The sequence below is a fragment of the Ailuropoda melanoleuca genome, chromosome 4 (assembly GCF_002007445.2).
Source record: "Ailuropoda melanoleuca isolate Jingjing chromosome 4, ASM200744v2, whole genome shotgun sequence".
NCBI classification, from domain to species: domain Eukaryota; kingdom Metazoa; phylum Chordata; class Mammalia; order Carnivora; family Ursidae; genus Ailuropoda; species Ailuropoda melanoleuca.
The window spans coordinates 16,618,138-16,639,936 of NC_048221.1; the positions used below are offsets into that span (position 1 = coordinate 16,618,138).

Here is a 21,799-nt window from a genome sequence, read left to right on the forward strand (position 1 = left end):
ATTTTAATTTTTCATACTTTTAGGAACCTAATAAAAGAGTGTCAAACTATATAATGCAAAAACTGACAGAAAGGCAGGACAGAAATGAAAATGTGCCTCACAGTGGGAGATTTGAATATACTTTACTCAATTAAGATCAACAGTGGATGTAAATGCAGCAAGATGGTTCTATCCCGACCAATCAGAGAACACATACGTATTTAATTTCAAGCTCACATGTAACATTAAAAAATACTGATCAGGGGCGCCTGGGTGGCAGAGCGGTTGAGCGTCTGCCTTCGGCTCAGGGCGTGATCCCGGCGTTATGGGATCGAGCCCCACATCAGGCTCTTCTGCTGTGAGCCTGCTTCTTCCTCTCCCACTCCCCCTGCTTGTGTTCCCTCTCTCGCTGGCTGTCTCTATCTCTGTCTTATAAATAAATAAAAAATCTTTAAAAAAAAAAAGTTATAAAAAAAATAAAATAAAATAAAAAATACTGATCACAAATTAAGTCGAAGAGCAAATTTTAATAAATTTCAAAAAGTCAATGACATACAGTCCAAGGTTTCTCACCACAACGCAATGAAATTAGAAGTTCAAAATATACAGATAAATTTCTCTGTGCTTAGAAATGTAATTTTGGGAGTCAGTAAAAATAGCATGAAGAGGGAAATGTAAAAGCTTCTTAAACTTACATCAGAAAAGAAAAACATGCTTGATGTTTACATGCTCTATATTCTTGAGAAGCAGCAGAAAAAGAACAGAATATAGAAGGTACAGAGAAACACATAACAAGGATAAAAATCAAAGAAATAAAAAACAAAAATTCGACAGAGTTAAAACATACAACAGAGAGACTCAATATACCCCAAACTTGGGTCTTTGAAATAATAAAGTCGATAAATCGATGTGACAGGTCAAGAAAAGAGAAAGAAGGCACAAATTAATTGTGTAAGGACTGGAAGAAAGGTCATAACTATTAATAAAGAAAAGTCAAAACGGAAGTGACAAAGAACTCCCAAAAACTTTATGCCAAACAGAAAAATTTAATGGACAAATTATTAGAAAATGTATTGTACCAACCAGATTCAAGAAGAAAAAGAAGTCCTGAACAGTCCCATAACAAAAATAAAACAAAATTAAATTAAATTAAAATTAAAAAACTTAAACCAAATCACTACAGGTCCAGGTGTTTTTACTGGGGGAATTCTACAAAACTTCTAAGGAACAGAGGATTACAAACTTACTTAAACTTTTTTTAGAGAACAGAAGAGAGAATACCCCCTCATTCATTCTATGAGGCCAGGATAACCCTGATTCACAAATCAGATACAGACAACAGATAAGGTACACTAGAGCCACTGGGCTAAATTTCACTCATAATCACAAATGAAAATCTCCTAGGCAAAAAATCTGCAAACAGAATACAGCAGTGTATAAAAAAGGCACTACATTATGACAAATCAATATGCAGTATCAGAAAGATAATTTAACATTTATGAGTCTATAGATTTATAGATTTATTTGATCACACACACCCATGAAGTATCTGAGAAAACTCAGTATCTTTCATGACAAGCTCCTGGAAAACCAAGGACACAAGGGAAGTTCCTGAGCCCCCAGAAGACTATTATCAATAATCCTACACTAAACGTCATCCTTCCTGGAGAGATGCCTACAGTATCTCCTCCAAAATCAAGAGCAGGACACGGTAACAGTATTACTATGTCCCTTTAATGCTGCCATAGTGGTTGTAGCCCAAAGTAGTCAATTAAGAAAATGAAGCAAGCAGTTATGATTGCAGAGAATAAAACTGTATACCTGAAAGAATCTGCTGAAAAGTTACTAGAAATAATCACAGGGCAAGGTGGTTAGCTATAAAATTAACATACAGAAGCAACCACATTTCCACATGTTAAAAACCAATTCTAGATAAAGACATGTGAAAAAAACAAAACCTGAATGATATTTTTAACACAACACAAAAAGTGCCAATCATAAAGGACTAACTTCACTCTACTATTTTTTAAAATAGATTTTACTTGTTTGAGAGAGAGAGAAAGAACGTGAGCCGGGGGAGGAACAGGGAGAGGGAAAGAATCTGAAGCAGACTCCACGCTCAGCAGAGCCTGACATGGGGCTCGATCCCACAACCTGAGATCACGACCTGAGCCGAAATCAAGAGTCAGTCGCTTAACCGACTGAGCCACCCACACACTCCAACTTCACTCTATTAAAATCAAGGACTTCTTTTCATTAAAAGATGCCGAAAAGAAAGAACAAGTAACCAAACAGGAGAAAACACAGGCAGCACAACAACTAGGGCTGCATATCAGATTTATAAAGGAAACCATAAAAACTATTAAAAAGTGAGCAAAAGACAAAATAGTTGTATTCAGAATGATGGGTGTATGACCAGTAAACAGAAGATACTCAAATGAGTTACAGAGAAGTGTAATTTAAAATCACAACAGAGGGGCACCTGGGTGGCTCAGGAGGTTAAGTGTCTGCCTCTGACTCAGGTCATGATCCCAGGATTCCAGGATTGAGCCCTGCATCAGGCTCCCTGCTCCACGGAGAGCCGGTTTCTCCCTTGCCCTCTGCCACTCCCCCTGCTTGGGCTTTCTCTCTCAAACAAACAAACAAACAAATAAATAAATAAATAAATAAATAAATAAATAAATGAAATCTTTAAAAATTAAAAAAAAAAACCACAATGGAATGTCATTTTTTTTATAGAAACAAATCTTTATTTTTTTTTAAAGATTTTATTTATTTATTCGACAGAGATAGAGACAGCCAGCGAGAGAGGGAACACAAGCAGGGGGAGTGGGAAAGGAAGAAGTAGGCTCCTAGCAGAGGAGCCTGATGTGGGGCTCGATCCCGTAACGCCGGGATCATGCCCTGAGCCGAAGGCAGACACTTATCCGCTGTGCCACCCAGGCGCCCCTGGAATGTCATTTTATACCCACTACATCCGCAGAACCTAACACTAAGAAGTACATGACCAAGTGTTATGGTCCAAGCATCAACTGATACACTCACTTTGGGGAAAAAACTAGAATTTCCTAAAACCCTACAACTCACAGGATTAGTTCACAACAAAATAAGAAGTTACACAAGAATGATCAAGGTTCAATGTTCAAAATATTCAATTGTCTGACTTTCCTCTACCAAAAAAAATCACCTTATGAAAAAGTAACCACCAATTTAAACAGAGGGCTGAGTGATGCCAATGCCTTGTCTCAATGTGATGACCGGTCCACCAAGCACACTTGGAGGAGTGCGGTGTCTCAGTGAAACCCTGCAGAGGTACCCTGTGAGGTACATACAAGACTGGACACGCATGTTTGAGACAGAACAAACAGGACAACCCAAACTGCCCACCCTGTAACAGAAGAACGGATGATTAAAGTGGGTTACAATCACACAAAAGCCTATTTCACAGCAGTGAAATCAATGAACTGTGCCTACCTGGACAATGTAGCTATGTGGATGTGCCCTAAACACCTAAGAGTGAGTAAAACAGTCTCAGAAGTCAAAATAAGGGGCGCCTGGGTGGCACAGCGGTTAAAGCGTCTGCCTTCGGCTCAGGGCGTGATCCCGGCGTTCTGGGATCGAGCCCCACGTCAGGCTCTTCTGCTATGAGCCTGCTTCTTCCTCTCCCACTCCCCCTGCTTGTGTTCCCTCTCTCGCTGGCTGTCTCTATCTCTGTCGAATAAATAAATAAAATCTTTAAAAAAAAAAAAAAAAAGAAGTCAAAATAAGCCATGTTTTATAAAGTTTAAAGACAAAAATTGGGACGCTGGGTGGTTCATTGGGTTAAGCATCTGCCTTCGGCTCAGGTCATGATCCCAGGATCCTGGGATCAAGCCCCTGGGATCGAGCCTGCTTCTCCTTCTCCCTCTGCCTCTCTCCCTGCTTGTGCGCTTGCTCTCTCTCTCGACAAATAAATAAAGTATTAAAAAAAAATTACACCTAACATATACAGTACGTGTTTGAGATGAAAGTCATTTACAAAGTAGAACAGTATTTCAAAATATAGGACTGTCAGTGCTGGCGGATGGAAAGTGAGAAGGAAGAAACAGAGATGAATCTTACAGGTAATGCTCTAATTCTTAGTTCAGACGAAATATGCAGCATGCATTAAGACACATTAAACTATAAAAATGAAGAGATCTGAACAAAAACCAAACACAGATGGGGTATTTTAAAAAAACCCTAACTTCACAAGTTACTGTTAATTGAATGGGCCTTAGGCCACCTTTGCTGAGTCAGCTTAATTACAGACTAAGTATTATGTGGGAGGAATGCAGTACTTTTTTTTTAAAAGATAATCTGCTTTTAAATGGCGACTCGCAACCTATAGTTCCACATTCTAAAAAGATCACACACTCACTTTGTCTATTACAAGGCAAGTCACATTTGATATTAACTCTTTTAATTAGCTATGAGTCCATGATGAATGGTTACATGACATTAATACCTGGTCATATGATGATGGTACAGTTAAAGGGGAGAAACCTGCGGCTAGTGCTGAGACCTTCAATGAGACGTCTATTAAGAGTTAATTAGGAGTTGTGTGTTCCTCAAGATGCCATGTGGAGGAGTATGTAAAGTGTTTCTATCCTACAAAACATTTTTTCAAGCTGCTTTTAGACATCTTCTTGGAAAAAGAAACACAAAACAACAGCTTCTCTTTGGTCTGAATTCTGGTTGGAAGCGTAAACGCTTAAGAGGCCGCAGCCCTTCCCATATGCCATGTCGTCTTGTTGATGTCTATAAACTAGACGGTTGAGAATCCATCCCTACAAATGTGTGGTCTGACCCATGTCTGTGGAGATAAATGAAGAAGATACTAGAATGAATTTAAAAAAAAGTTCCAAACTTAAGCAAGAAGGCACCTAAAACAAACTAGTGGGCCAATGCCAAACATACAAAGGAGGACATTGTACAAAATCCTTTGACACACAACTGCGCTATGAGAGGATGCCCTGTCAGCCAGGGGAAACTCTTAACATCATAGTTCATAGTCAGACCTTATGCTAAAGACCAGAGCTCTGCATAGGGCAGAGAGTAGCTATTCCCAGCTTTGCAGGCCGCGTGAGTCTTATGTCAAAGCCGTGAAAGCAGCCTGGGAATGAAGGAGTGTGGCTATGTTTCAATAAAACTTTACAGACACTGAAACGTGAATGTCCTATAATTTGTATGTGTCACAAAATACTACTCTTCTTTTGATTTTTTCCAACCATTTAAAAATGTAAAAACTATTCTTATATATTCTGGTCTAAATAAAAGCAGGTGACAACCTGGATTTAGTCTAACAACCAAAATTTCCTGGGTGAATTCTGGATCCAGACTGTCTAGGTTCAAATCCTGTCCCTGAATTTATCCGCCAAGTGACTGTGGGCAAGCCACTTGGCTGCCAGATGCCTCAGTCTGCTTATCTACAACAGGAGAACAATGATAGCACCTCCTGCATAAGTGCAATGCTAACAATTAAACAAATTATTTCATGCAAAATGATAACACCCGGCTCGTAGTAAGTGCTCAACGACAGTAATGTTATTAGCAAATTCAGTGGACTGGACCCAAGTCCACTCTACTAACATGAGCGCTTACCATGACCCTTGGCACTGCCTCAGTGACACCAAAAGAGGACTCTCATTCTGCCCTGAACTTCCAAAGGTCCTTCCCAATCTGGTATGTTTGCTGAACCTTGTGACAGAAAAGTTTTCATGCTGTGACAGTCCTGCTTATGAATCCAGATACTGTGGAAATCTCTAACCCTTAAGGTCTTAACTTTAATGTTGGGAATTGAGAGACACTGCCAAACAGAGGATGTGACCAGAACCCGGAAGAATGGCTACCAAGGTGGTGAAATTCTAGAGTGGCCTCACTGATCCCTGACTCAGGGTTTTCATGTCCCTGTACAATCCCCTTCCCGAGTGTGAGCAGCATCTGTGACGTGTTTCTAACCAACAGAATAAGGGCAAGGGGATGGAATTCAGTTATATAAGGCCCTGTCTTTACTACACTCACTCTAGAGACTCTCCTTGCAGGCCTGATGCCACAAGCTGCCATGGTGGGGAAGCCCAGATGCTGAAGAACAGTGGGGGGCCTCGGGTAGTTGACGGCAGCTTCCAGCTAACAGCCAGCCAGGAGCTGCAGCCTCTGGTTCTACAAGCAGAAGTAAACTAATTCTGACAACAGGAGGGAACATGGAGGTGGATTCCTCAGTAGATGAGAACACAACCCAGCTACCACCTTGAGCGCAGCTTTGTGACAGCCTAACCAGAGGACCCTGTTAGGCTATGTACAAATTTCCGACTCCCAGAAGCAATGAGACAATAAATATAACCGGTTTTAAGCCGACTTTGTGGTAATTGACTATGCAGCAATAGATAACTATCTATACACCTACTGGACTTTCGAATGAACCTCAACCAAGGTTGAGAGGCAATTTAGCTGGCAGCCACGAGATGACAATTTCTTCGGAGACTAGAAACAAGAAATGGTAACGCCAATAGGATTCCATTCTATTTCCTGCTCTGTCTCCCACAGATACAACACTGATCCCCCGACCGACTCCAGCCTCTGCCTCCACATCTGCCCCGTGCCCCCAAACCTACTTTAGCTGTATGTCTCTTCTACTCTTCCAGGAGAGCTGAGCTCCTATCCGCCCCCCCACCAGGCCACCACTCTGTCCTTCATGGGCACCGCACCTGTCTCCTAAGAGCTGAAAGAACTGGGAAAGGTAGCTTGAAGGAAAGAACAAAAATGCTTGCAAAAATAAGAAAGTGGGTTACAAATAAGTAGTGATGCTTTGTGGAAAAGAACTAAGATTATTTGGTGGGAACTCTTCCATTTCCTGCACGTCATCTGTAAACTGTCTGCAGGTACTTTCTATTTTTTTTTTTAAAGATTTTTTATTTATTTATTCAACAGAGATAGAGACAGCCAGCGAGAGAGGGAACACAAGCAGGGGGAGTAGGAGAGGAAGAAGCAGGCTCATAGCAGAGGAGCCTGATGTGGGGCTCGAACCCTTAACGCCGGGATCACGCCCTGAGTCGAAGGCAGACGCTTAAACCGCTGTGCCACCCAGGCGCCCCTGCAGGTACTTTCTAAAACAGACTGAATCCTGTTATATCTCTTTCCTGGAGACTTCTTGGTTCCCAGAGGGTAAAAGCCCTTCAAAATCACCCCCCCCACACACACACATCTATACGGCTGCACTTGGCCACAGTACCTGCGCCCCACAGGCTTCTTGGTATTATTTCCAGAATATGTCACACACTTTCATCCTTTTTTCCTTTCTCCTTATTGTTTAAAAGATTACCTCCACTGTGAAGCCTTCTCTAACTGACCCAAGCATAACTGTTTCCTTCACACATGCCTCTATCTGTAACTGTATTTTGTTTTTTTCTTCCCTCCCTCCTTTCCTTCTTCTCTGCTTACCTTTCCTACCTACCTACTTATACTGTCTCCCCACATTAACTGAATATTCTTCAAGGGCAAGTGTTTAATTCAGCAATTCACAAAGTGTGGTCCAGGTACCAATCCCCCGCCCTCAGTGGCAGAAACGTCCCCAAGATCAAAACTATTTTTGTAACAACAAAAAGACGTTATTTGCCTTTCCACTCTCCTCTCCCCCAAGTGTGGAACATGGCTTTCCAGGGGCTGCATGACATATGATGAAGTCAGCTACAGGAACATGCACCTGTGTATTGTTTTGGTTTAAAAGTTTCTGTTTTAATTTTGGATACAGTAAATATCAACAGATATAATTCAAATAAATGAAAGCATTTTGGTTCTCTCATTGTTTTTAAAGAGCATAAAGAAGTCCTGAGACCAAAAAAGTTTGAGAGCTGCTAGTCCAATAATTTGTGTCTTCTCAGGGAAGAGAGAATAGAGTAAGGCCCACGGCAGGAACTCACTCAGCTCTTCCGGGAAACGGACCATGTCACTCCCTGTAGTACAGTTCAAGGGTTCCACGGAACTGCCAATATACAGTCCCAGCCTGCACCACCCTCTGCCACTCTGCTGCCATCTAGCTATGCATCTCATCTCCCCACGTCCTTATCTGAACTCTGGGTTGCGGCTAACCTGGTTTATGTCCCACACTCCGCACAACCTTCCATTACCATCTCTGTGCCTTTGTTCACCCTGTTCTGCAGAACCAAATACTTGCTCTAATCTGGCTCAGTGGTATCCAAAACCACCTTTTCACCGTTCAGCTCAAATCCTTTCTTTGTGAAGTCTTCCTCAGTCTAAACCTACACGTCCCTTTATGCTAACTCTTACAGCACTTCCCATACCCAGTCCTCCCTGAACAATTAATACTATATATGTATGCTTCATTATGTCTCCAAACCTTGAACACTGAATTATTTTTCCACATATGTGTAGCCCATCACAAAAAAGCAAGGGTATTGCTTTTTTTAAAAGATTGATCGATGATCAATTGATTGATTTGAAAGAGCATATGCAAGAGAGGAGAGGGGCAGAGGGAGAAGGAAAGAATCAGATCCCCACTGAGCACGGGGCTCCATCTCACAATCCTGGGATCATGACCTAAACTGAAATCAAAAGTTGGATGCTTAAGTGACGGAGCCCACCCAGGTGCCCCGAATAGAGGGTATTACTTATGTCTTACATAGTAGCCCATAGCAAGAGATCTCTAAACAAGTAACCGAAAGGCCTAATTTGATAAAAGTTCCCAAAAGGCATTATATAATTACATAATAGAAGCCAATCTCTTCCTAAAAATACATATCCTACCATTTAATAAATATGGGTCATTAGGAAAGTTACTTAAATCCGAGCCAGCATTAACTAGTCCTTAGAGGTTAGATGTCCCAATTATGAGCTGCTCAGGAAAGTGACTCTTATCCTTCTCTGCCTCTTGAAATCTAAAAGAGCCCTTCAAATAGAATATTGACAAAGAGAAGAGAGAAGCCACTCTGCATGATCTAAGTCCCATGATCAAATACTGTTCCACTGTTTACTTAGGTTCACCAGCCTAACATGTTTTCACACATGGTGTTCTAGAAGCGCCTGATTTTTAAAATGTTATGGAAATCCTCGTGATGAGAAGAATGAGGCTATTTATAAGTGATGAATAGTATCTGAAGCAAGAACGAGAACGTCACTTCTGGGCTTCCTGTTCCTAGACAGTGACCCTTTCGACATTATTGTCAGGATGCTTTTCTTTCTTTTTCTTTTTTTTTTTTTTTAAAGATTTTATTTATTTATTTGACAGAGATAGAGACAGCCAGCGAGAGAGGGAACACAAGCAGGGGGAGTGGGAGAGGAAGAAGCAGGCTCACAGCAGAGGAGCCTGATGTGGGGCTCGATCCCACAACGCCAGGATCACGCCCTGAGCCGAAGGCAGACGCTTAACCGCTGTGCCACCCAGGCACCCCCAGGATGCTTTTCTTAATCACCTGATGAACTAGAGACTAGTTTTTAACCTCCTGAAAACTGGAAGTGATTAATTGGGCTCTTCTACACAGAGCTGGGACAAATGGCTCAACATACACTCTTTGCAGTGCATATTCCACAGGGTGTTAAGGAGCTCGGTGGACAATCCACTTATTGATATAAAAGAATCTTCTCTGAACATTCTACTTGCGATTCAATAGCCCTATAGCATACATAGTCAATTGTAAGGAATAAGCATCGATTAACTTAATCTTTCAAATTTCTCTAAACCAAAATTAAGATACAGACAGTAAATCTACTGAGGCAAAAAATTAAATAAATAAAACCAATACTTGAGATCAGGAAATACAAATGGGGGTTACAGTAAATAAGTCTTCCACAGACCCTTGAATATGCACATACATTCTAATTCCCTTGGGGAGGAAGGGCTGCTGGCCTCAAAAGGGACTAAGATCCACCGTACTGTGATCATTATATAGGAGAATGTCCTTACTCCTACAAGACGATGCATGCTGAATTACCTAGGATGCAAAGACTCATGATGTCTACAACTTACTTTGAAATAGTTCACCAAAAACAAAATAAAAATCATACATTCAGATTGCTAGATAGATAGATACAGCAAAGTTGAACCTGAACTTAACTGGTAGGCACATGAAATTTCACTGTGGTATCCTGTCAGTATTTCAGTATGTTTGACAATCAGAAAAGCTATTTTGTTTAGACTTGAGGTCAAGTAAAGAAAACTTTAATAAAGTGTTCAATAAAAGCTTTTGTGATACGGTAAAAAAAATTATCTTTGATATTCAGATATATCACGTAAGTTCTCTGAGAAATACATCAACTTAACAACTCCTAGACAAGTGATGTTCTCGACCTAATAGAATGAGTTTTAAAAATATAGGTCAGACCCTGACACTCTTCCGGTCAAACACCCCCCCCTTGGCTCCACCTCACCTAGAGTAAAAATTAAAACTTTACAATGGCCCATAAGCCCCTCATCATCTCCCATGACCACCTCTACCGTGCAATCCAGCTACTTGTCCATGATCTCCCCTTACTATTCCTCACCTATGCCAGGCAGCTCCTGTCTAGGGGCCTGTACAATGGTTGCTCCCAATGCCCACAGCACTCTGACCTTAGATGTCTGACGATTCCTTTGCCTCATTTACATCTTTGCTCAAAGGTCATTTTCTTGGTAACATATTCCTGACCTTTGGAAACTGCAATTCCACACACTTGATGCTTATCTTCTGAATCCTGCTTTAATCTTCACCATACCACTTACTAGCCAACGTACTCTTTCTACATATTAAATTTACACAATCTAAGCTTTATGTATCACATATTTCATTTTCCACCTTGAAAATATACAATCCTTGCAGGCAGGGATTTTGGTCTGTTTTGCTCACCAGTACCTTAGCACCTAAAACACAATGAAATGACATGGTAACACAACATATTTACAGTCTTATTTATCCCCAGGAGTTAAAAGGAAAAAAAAAAAAAAACAACAACTCTAGTTTAAGACTGACCTCCCACTGAAGAATGCTTACGTGGTGTAGGCTCGTACACTGAATCACTCTGACTAAATTCTGGCGTGGGTTTCTAAGTGCTTGATCTCGTAGAGATGAATCACCCAGTGCTCTTCCTGGTATATTTGCCTTGCCTATCTCCTTACGTAGCTCCTACAGATTTTCAAGAGGACCTGGGTCTCTTCCTACTGTATTTCCCATAGGATATAAGGACAGTACAATGGAGCTAATGTCTTTAATGATCCTTGTTCAATGAATGAAAAATACACAGACATACCAATACATTTTACTTCTGGCAGTATGCTATAATAAAAAGAGGCTGAGCTTTAGGACCAGAGATTCGGGTTCAAAATTTAAACCAGATTCTCACAACCCTATGCAACCTGATAAAACTTAGTTTCCTTGGTTTTACAATAAAAACAATGCCACTTCCTCCAAAGGATCATCCAGAAAAAAAAAAAAAAAACCCTCAAAAAACCGGTCAGAAAACCCCTATACAAACGTGTCACAAAGAAATGCTGATTTCCAGTGACTTCTGAAAAATTTTAAAAATTCTTTTCATTTCTTAACTTCCCTCACCTTCCCCTATAACCCAGGGCAAATAAAACCTGACAATATTTTTAGTTAAATACAAAAGATCTCAAATATCAGTATTTTTTCTATTGCCATAATGGTCCCTGGCCAAACAGAAACAAAAAACCATACAGATTTAGAGAAGTCAGTACATACTGGTGAATGATTAGAGTTATAGGGAATGAAATAACAAGTCCCTTCTGAGAAGCGAGCACTCATTTCCTCAAGAATTCCTAGAAGTCTCCTAAAATGAAAATAAGAGGTGTTTCAGATTTTACCAAACACTCCTCCCATTCCAAACCCACAATGAAAAGTTAGATAGGTTACTAAGAGAAATCCAAGAAGAGTCCTGTATTTCACAAGGCAACTTATTTATTTTTTCCTGTATTGTCATTTCACCACTGTTAATACATGTAAGTTAACACGGACAATATAGTAAATTACGTGTAACAATAAAAAGTATGTCAATCTCCCATTCAAGTACAATTATCTTGATAAGGAAAATCCTACATCATTCTATTTCAAATCAATGGCACTATTTTGCTATATCAAGTGTCAGTTTAAAAGTAAAACTGGGGGCGCCTGGGTGGCACAGCGGTTAAGCGTCTGCCTTCGGCTCAGGGCGTGATCCCGGCGTTATGGGATCGAGCCCCACGTCAGGCTCCTCTGCTGTGAGCCTGCTTCTTCCTCTCCCACTCCCCCTGCTTGTGTTCCCTCTCTCGCTGGCTGTCTCTATCTCTGTCAAATAAATAAATAAAATCTTAAAAAAAAAAAAAAAAAGTAAAACTGATATGTCCTTTCCCTGAACTCCCTAACCCCCTATCAGAAGGAAAGGAGGTGTGCTCTTGCCTTCATGCCACAATTTTGCTGAGCCAATTCCACCCTAAGAACCATTTGCTGTCTCCTAATTTATTCTACCAGTCACAGCCCAACATAAATCACATTAACTATCACAGGCCAGCATTAAGTTACAATTCTATTTACAACTCATTCCAAAATATTCATATTATACTGGTATTTTCCTTTGCCCTTATTAAATGGTAAAAGGACCCACATTCTGTTGCTACAACTAGTGAGTATCCACTGTACTTCAGAGAGGTTTTCTCATAGGCTACTTCCAGCTACCATGAATGAAGTTTACTTTCCATGCCATTCAAAGAATCATCCCCTGTCACCACCAGTGCTCTTTGCAGCAGTCGGATCCAAGCTCTGCACACTGTGGAAACCATACCTTCACTAATGAGTCCGAAAAAGGACCCCACAAAGACTGAGGTCGCTAGATTTTGGTTTTGTCCTGCTAAATTAGAAATGGCTAAGTTTGCAACCTGTTTCTTAACCCCTAATGCTCTATGGTATCATCTACCAAAATTTTAAAAACAGATTTACATGTAGAAACTTGTCCCTGATTTTGCAAAGTACAGAAACTTCTTTGAATCAAACTAAGAAGACTGTGCCAACCCTTTTCAATTCCATGACCACAGGGAACCAAAGGACCCTGCAACCGAACCAAAACCACAAAAACGTCAAGGAAAGTAAGACATTTCCCAGGCATTCAATAGGCCCAGGCTTCCCCCGCCTGAGCTGGGCACTGCCTGGTGATGCAGAATCAATAAAAAGCAAGAGGGATGCGGCTTGGCTTGCTAATTTGGGTGTCCATCTAAGACAGAAAAATAAGTGAGTTTTCAAACTAAGAAATACTATGGATACTCTCTTAAGAACCAGTCAACAGAGGCACCTGGGTGGATCAGTCATTAACCATCTGCCTTCAGCTCGGGTCATGATCCCAGGGTCCTGGGATCCAGTCCCACGTCAGGCTCCCGCATCAGGCTCCCATATCAGGCTCCCTGCTCAGCGGGGAGCTTGCTTCTCCCTTTGCCTCTCCCCCCTCCTACACACACATTCTCTCTCTCTCTCTCTCAAAAAAAATAAATAAAATCTCAAAAAAAAAAAAAGAACAGGTCAATAATTTGCTCTGAGGGCTAAAAGTGAGAGGTTTGATTAATCTGAAAATGTTTCCAGATATATCTGCAAAATGAGACTGCTAAATTTAGACACTTTTAAGAAAGCAGAGGGAACACCAGGGGTAGGACCTGTGCAACCTCATGGAGACCGTAAGATTTTATGCTTGAGAGACCTCACTGATAGCTACTCGAACCACCTAGAACAGAGCACCTGGAGGTCAAATGGTGTCATCTGTGGAGTACCGCCTGGCAGTATTACTTTTTATTTCATATAACCTTTATTTTGCAAGAATAAATGAAAGACACAAAAATGAAATGACTGCAGTTGAAGCATAGTTAATAAAGTGTATACAACTGAGACAGAGATGGAATTTGGCAAGGCGGCAGCAAGAAAATTTTAACTTGAGTTATTCATCAGAAATTGTTTCAAAATGAAAAGAAAAAATGAACCATGTAAGAAATGTTGGGAATACACCACTGATAACTGTATATAAAATATTTTACCTAGGTGTGAAAATTAAGCCTCTTTTAACATATAGAACACTTGCCGTTTGAGAAGCCGGGCATTGCTTATGAAGCCACTTTCCTAAAATTTTACTCCTTTTCATAATAAATTAAATAAACATAATCCAAAGTCCTTAGGGGCGCCTGGGTGGCTCAGTTGTTAAGCGACTGCCTTCAGCTCAGGGCATGATCCCAGCATTCTGGGATCGAGCCCCATATCGGGCTCCTCCGCTGGGAACCTGCCTCTTCCTCTCCCACTCCCCCCCCCCCGCTTGTGTTCCCTCTCTCACTGGCTGTCTCTCTCTCTCTCTCTCTGTCAAATGAATAAATAAATAAATAAATCTTTAAAAAAAATAATCCAAAGTCCTTAATAGCAAAAATGTCATCTGTCCAATATCACCAACTAGCCTAACTATACAGTACGTTATAGAGAGTACCTAACCATCACTTTCATGTCACACGTGAAAGAACTCAGAGCTAACTAAGGTAAACAGCTTTTGAAAGTGCTATAGCTATACAGGGCAGAACCAAAGGTACAACCTAAGTCTGCAAAATCCTAAAATTCAACAAACAATATACTGTCTGTAAGAGACATATCTTAGATTCAAAAACACAAATACATTGAAGAGTAAATTAATGGAAAAAAATATTCCACGCACAGTAACCAAAAGAGAGCTGGAACAGTATGTTATTATCAGATAGAACAGACTTTAAGGCAAAAAAAAGGTTAAAGAGAAAAAGATGTTATAGAATGATAAAAGGGCCAATTCAGGGCACCTGGGTGGCTCAGTGGGCTAAGCGTCTGCCTTTGGCCCAGGTCGTGATCTCAGGGTCCTGGGATCGAGTCCTGCATCGGGCTCCTTGCTCAGTGGGGAGTCTGCTTGTCCCTCTCCCTCTACCCCTTCCCCCACTCATGCTCTCTCTCCCTCTCTCTCTCAAATAAATCTTTTCCAAAAAAAGGTCCACTACATGAGAAAGAACAATTATAAATATGTATGCAACTAACAAAAATATATGAAGCAAAACCAGACAGAACTGAAGGAAGGAATATAGACAGTTCAACAATAATATTTGGAAATTTCAAGACATCCTTTCAATGAAGGATAGACCAACTAGAAAAATGATAAAGTAGACAACTTGAACAACACTATAAACCAGCCCAACCAAACATACACAGAAGATGCCATTCAAAAATAGCAGAATATGAAAGGCCAATATATTAGACTCACCGGGCCAATATATTAGACATAAAAAATGTCTCAGTAAATTTTACAAGATAGAAACCACACAAATTATCTTTTCTGAATACAATGGAATGAAATTAGAAATTGGTAACAGAAGAAAATCTAAAAAATTCACTAACTGGTATGTACTAAACAACACACTCCTAAAACCACCCATGGGTCCAAGAAGAAATCAAGACGGAAATTACAAAATACTTTGAGAAGAATGAAAACAAAAATAAAATATGCTTAAATTTACGGAACAAAGTAAAAGAAGTATTGAGAGGGAAATTTATATAGCTATGGAAGTCAACATTAATAAAGAAGAAAGATCTCAAATCAATATCCCATCCTCCAAAGTAAGGAAATATCAAAAAGCGGAGCAAACTTAGGGGCACCTGGGTGGCTCAGTTGGTTGAGCATGACTCCTGATTTTGGCTCAGGTCATAATCTCTGCTCACATGATCTCAGGGTTGTGGAATCGAGCCCCACAGTGGGCTCCAGGCTCAGTGGGAAGTCTGCTTAAGATTCTTCCCCTCCCCACCCCCCAACCTCTCTCTCTCAAATAAATAAGTCTTCAAAAAAAAAAAAGAAAAGAAAAGAAAACAAACTTAATGAGCAGAAGTAAAGAATAAAGATTATACTGGAGATAACTCAGAGAACAGAAAAACAACAGAAGGAATCACTGAAATCAAAAGTTGGTAAAATCAGTAAGTCTTTATCTAGATTGATGAAGAAAAAAAAAGTGGACCAAATTACTAAAATCAGGAATGAAAATGGGGACATTACTATCAACCTTACAGAAATAAAAAGGAATGTAAAAGACATTATAAACCTTTTTAAAAAACAGCTTTACTGAGATGTAATTCATATATCATATAATCGACCCATTAAAAGAGTACAGTTAGATGAGTTTTAGTATATTCCCAGATACATGCAATCATTACCACAGTAAATTTTAAAACCCTTCCACTCTCTCAAACAGAAACCTGATACCCTTTAGCTATCATCCCCCTTTGCCTGATCTTCCTAGCCCTAAGCAACCATTAATCTACTTTCTGTCTCTATAAATCTGCCTGTTCATGATATTTCATATAATTGGAATTAAATAATATATTGTCTCTTCTCACTGGTTTTTTTCCCCCACTTAACATGTTTTCAAGGATGATCCATGAGGTCGCATTATGTCAATACTTCATTCTATTTTATGGTTCAATAATATTCCATCGTAACACCACATTTTGTTTATCCATTCATCAGCTGATAGACATTTGAGTTGTTTCCACTTTTGGTGGTTATGATTTGTGTGTGTGGGGGGGGGGGGCTAAAAAATGAGACAGTGTACATGAAATGGACAAATTTCTAGAAAGACGCATACTACCAAAAGTGACTCAAAGAGAAACAGAAAACCTAAACAGACTTGTAACAAGTAAACAGATTAAATCAGTTCTTAAAACACATTTAAAAAAAAATCAGGACTTGATGGCTTCCTATATGAATTTCAGCAAACATTTAAATAAGAATGGCCATCAGTAATTCTCAAACTCTTCAAAAAAATAAAGAACAATTCCTAACTCATTCTTAGAGATCAGTACTACCCTGATATCAAACCAGATAAAGTTACCACAAAAAATGAAAAGTACTAAACAAATGTCCCTTATGAATACAGATGCAAAAATCCTCCACAAAATACCAGAAGCAAACTAAATCCAATAGAGTATTATGTGGAATATTCCCATAATCAATCAAGTGGGATTTTCCTGAACTGCAAAAGTAGTTCAACAGGCAAGAATCAATTAATACAACATATTTAAAGAAAAAAGTAAAAACACCACATGGTCATCTCAGTTGATACAGCAAAAGCAATTGGCAAACTCCAACAATTTTTCAGGATACAAACATTCAAACAAATTATGCATAGAGGGAATTTCCCTAAACTTAATAAAAGGAACGTAGGAAAATCCAACAACTAACATCATACTTAATAATGAAACACTTTCTTATAACATTAAGCTTATGGAACATGTTAAAAATTAAATATTAAAAAATAAGGGGTCATGTTTATACATCTATATTTAGTAATCTTTTATAGATGTATTTGAAGAGATGATTATATATAGTTTTTTTTTAGACTTAAGCTCTTTCTCGCCTCCCCTGTCCACCCACATTTTCAATAAAATTTTCTTTGTTATTATTTTCTCAAAAAAAAAAAAATAATGAAACACTTTCCCCTTAAGATCAGGAAAATAATTTCATTTACAAAAGCATTCAAAAGAATAAAATACAAAGGAATAAATTTAACTAAAGGAAATGTAAAATAGGTGCCAAGAACATGCAAGACCAAGAACTTCAAAACAATGTTTAAATTAAAGAAGATCTAAATAAATGGAAAGACATCTGCGTTCAAGGATTGAAAGACTTCATATTGTTAAGACGGCAATACTCCCCAAATTGAATGCAAATGAAAACTACTTTACAAACACTCCGGTTTTATCTTTTAAGAGCGGGGGTGAGGCGGGGGGGCAAGTGCTGGTGCGGATGTGGAGAAGTCAGAACATTCATACGCTGCTGGTAAAAAACATAAAATGGTACAACCACTACAGAAAACAGTTGACTAGTTTCTCGAAAAGCTAAACATAAAATTACCACTTGATCCAATAATCCTACTCCTAAGTACTGAGAATCAAAAAACCTATGTTCACAAAACACCCTGTACACCTTAACGTTCATGGCAGCGTTAGCCAAAATAGTGAAAAAACGGAAACAATAAAAATGTACATGAACCGATGAATGGATAAGTAAAATGTGGTGTATCCACTGAAAGAGTATTATTCAGCACAGAAAGGAATGAAGTAGTGATTTTATACTACAAATGGATGAACTTTGAAAACCTTATGCTAAGTGAAGAGTTAGACACAAAAGCCCGAGTACTTTATGATTCCATTTATAGGAAATGTATAGAATAGGCAAATCCAGAGACAGAAAGCAGATGAGTGGTTACCAGGGCCGAGGAGAGAAGAAATGGGAAACACCTGCTTAACTGGTATGGGATTATCTTTTGGGGTGATCAAAGTGTTCTGGAGTTAGTGGTGATGGATGCACAACACTGTAATGTACTAGAAGCTACTAGACTGTATACCTTTAAGTGATTAAAATAGAGAATTTTATGTTAAATGAATTTTACCTCAATTAAAAAACAAAAAACAACAACGAACTCAAACCTACCCAGCAACATATAAATTAAAATAATCACAAAAGTCCTTTCAGTATTCTTATGTTCAAATGCTCAAAACCTAGATCTAAAAACAGGCATCACAGGGCACCTGGCTGGCTCAGTTGGTGCAGCGTATGACTCTTGATTTTGGGGTCTTGATTTTGAGCCCCAGTTGGATGTAGGGATTACTTAAATAAATAAATCTTAAAAACTGGCATCAGATACTTCACAACTGTGATGTTATTAACAGCTCTTAGAAAACCTTTAAATTCTATCTACTAAAAGGAAGGGGTAAGAGAAAAAAAATCATATACTAATCTTAAGGGACAAGTTGATGCTAATCATTGTTCTCACTTTAAAAGTGCAAACAAACCCGATTATTTTAGCAGGCTGATAGAAAAATATGACATCTATTGCCCTGTCCTTGGGGACAGCCATAACTCACCAAGTTTCTCTGGCTCATCAGGTCCCGTGCCTGCAATGCAGCTGCTCTCCAGGCCATAGGTGGGATCTACTTTCCCAGAGGCTCGTGCTGCTTCTTGTACTTTCTTGACGTGAGCTTCGACCAATTCCAGTGGTACCTCCTCTCGGACCCGAGAAAACTCCTCTGTTCAAGAATAAAAATGGAAGTGTGATCTGGTTTTGCACGAATATTTGCTTTAATGTAAACCACTAGGAGATCCAACACCTTAGGGTCTTGCATACAGTGCCCTTTCTGGGGACTCAGACTTATCTATCCCAGCAAAACAAGAACGCCAAATGAGATGGTCATATACACTAATGAAATTCTACAATTTTATGTTGTTCTAATTATAATAAAATCCACAATGTTAAATGGTTCTTTTGCTGGTTATGTCAACGTCCAAATGAATCACAAAATATACCACAAAAACTCTGCTTTGCCCCTCCGATTCTTAACAAACACTCTTTATTTTAAACTATTATATTCTAGGGGAACCTGGGTGGCTTAGTCAGTTGGGCATTTGACTTTGGCTCAAGTGATGATCTCAGAATCCTGCGATCGAGCCCCAAGTCAGGCTCCCAACTCAATGGGGAGTCTGCTTCTCCCTCTCCCTCTGCCTCTCCCCTGCACTGCCCCATTTGTGCATGTGTTCTCTCTCAAACAAATAAAATCGTTAAAAAAATAAATATTATAATACTTTTAAATATAACATAGAGGGGTAATGTCTGATTTTCTGCTATATAACTGAAATGAACACAGCAGCTGATAACACTTATTTAAATCTGAGCCAGCATGTGTATGAAGGAAAGTATTAAACCATTATCTGAAACTACTGTGTTGGCAACATGGTACAGGAAAGTCCATACCCAAAGCTGCTTTTGCCGCGGCAGATGCCACACGAGGATCCACCACAGATGCCAAAAAAGCAACAGTGCTCATGACTGGGTTTCCTGACTGACTGAAAGGGACAGGCTGGTAGGCCAAGGGGCCCAGGGAAGCATCCGAATTCTCAAGGTATGGATCCTCAATAGGAAGCCTCAGAAAGTGGAGGATGCATTCATCCTGGGTACGACTGCCAACATGCTCAGATACTTTGTTCCAATCATCCTTGTACATCTCCAGGGCCTACAACAGAAAAAAACCAAGAGCTTTAGCATCAGGTAATAAGGAACTAATACATAACAATATCAGAAGCTTGTGACTGTTCTTCAGATGGGTTTTTTTAAAAAATAATGAAAATGATTATACAGTACATAAGAAAATAGATTTGACAACTTTCCTAATTATATTAAATCTCAATCAGGCAAAAATAAATAAATAAAAAACATACATATATAAAAGGAAGAATACGCAGCTAACGAATCATCGAACTTTACATCAGAAACCAGGGATGTACTGTATGGTGACTAACATAATATTATAAAAAAACATTAAAATAAAAAAAAAGGAAGAATAACTGTCTTTCATTAATACACATGACTGTTTATATAGAAAAATCCAAAGAAATCTACAAAAAGATACCGAAACTAAAAGGTTTAGCAAAGTCAAGGGTAGACATGTAAAAGAAAAACTCAATTTTATTTCAATGAAAAGTTTTAAATTTGAAAAAAGCATTTAGTATATGTGCTGCCGAAGCAAGCACGAAAAAAGTATTTAAAATACCACAAAAATAAAACACCTAGGAATAAATATAATACAGAATGTGTAAGATCAACATGCTGGAGAACATAAAAACACGCTGAGAAAAATTAAAGACCTAAATAAATTAAGAGGTATACCATGTTCATCTGTTAGCAGTCTCAATATTAAGTTGTCAACTCTCTCCAAACTGAATAAGGTTCAACACAGTCCCATTCAAACTCCAAGACCTTTTTTGCTAGAAATTGAGAATCTGACACTAAAATTTATAAAGTATATAAATTCCCAATTTAAAAATTCATAATTTGTCAGAGAAAAATGCTGAAAAACTTTCAAAAAAAGGTAAAAGCAGTCTCCAAGGGGGAGAGGGACACAATGTTATGAAGAAAATCAAGGAATTAATTGGATAAAAAGAATGTACTCAGTAGTTGACCAAAGTTGCTATTCCTACATGATTCTCAACCAGGGGCAATTCTGCCTCCTTGGGGACATTTAGCGATGCCTGCAGACATTTTTGGGGAGGTGCTACTGGCATCTAGTGGGTAGAGGCCACGGATGCTGTTAAACCCTGTACAATGCACATAAGAACCACCACCACAAAAAACTATCTGGCCAAATGTGGATTGCAAGAGGCTGAAAAATCCTGCTCTAGAGCCCGATTTGCTGATCTACACTGTGAGATGAGCTTGTGAGATGGTTCTTTCCACATTTATGTAAGTAAACTCTTAACCCAGGGCTCCAAAAGCTGCCCCAGGCTTGCCTTCTTGCTAGAGTGGTAGAGGACTCCTCAAAACCCACACCAGCAAACGGTCTTATTCACTAAACCCCTTGAAAGATAAGGCTAATTCTCGGTTTCCTCTGGATAGCCAGTGGTCTCAGGTAGTTCTAGAAGGAATTACTCAGAAAAAAGACCCAGACTGAAACAAAAAAGAAAACTTAATCTCTCTCCCTAGAGTCCTTGGGGCCAGAAACATATAATTGGTGCTATCTTACATTTCCGAATATGGGGAGATTTTCTTGAGATACTCTACCATAGTCTTTCCAAATAAACTTATTAAAAAATTTTTTTCTTCCTTTATTTTCCTCAGCCAGAGTAAAATAAGAAATTCCAGGAAGTTTTTTTTTCCAGAATACAGCTAAGAAACCCTTTGACATGGAAAATTCAAGAAAGAGTCAGTGTCCAGAAAAGCATAAGGCTGAGAAAGTGAAGATCCAAGCCCAGGCACCGATGGTAGCATTACATAACAGGAAATCGAAGACATGTT

At 39.2% G+C, this 21,799-nt stretch overlaps 1 protein-coding gene across 1 annotated transcript in view; it reads right to left on the bottom strand.

Annotated features, from left to right (window-relative positions):
* The window catches only part of SMARCC1 (SWI/SNF related, matrix associated, actin dependent regulator of chromatin subfamily c member 1), a 172,597-nt gene that overhangs the window by 50,283 nt on the left and 100,515 nt on the right, over positions 1–21,799 (bottom strand). Inside the window, exons 21-22 of the mRNA XM_034657207.1 lie at positions 19,763–20,021; positions 18,879–19,040 (exon numbers count right to left, since the gene is read on the bottom strand). Coding sequence (XP_034513098.1) covers positions 18,879–19,040; positions 19,763–20,021 — 421 coding nt within the window. The remainder of the gene's footprint in view (positions 1–18,878; positions 19,041–19,762; positions 20,022–21,799) is intronic.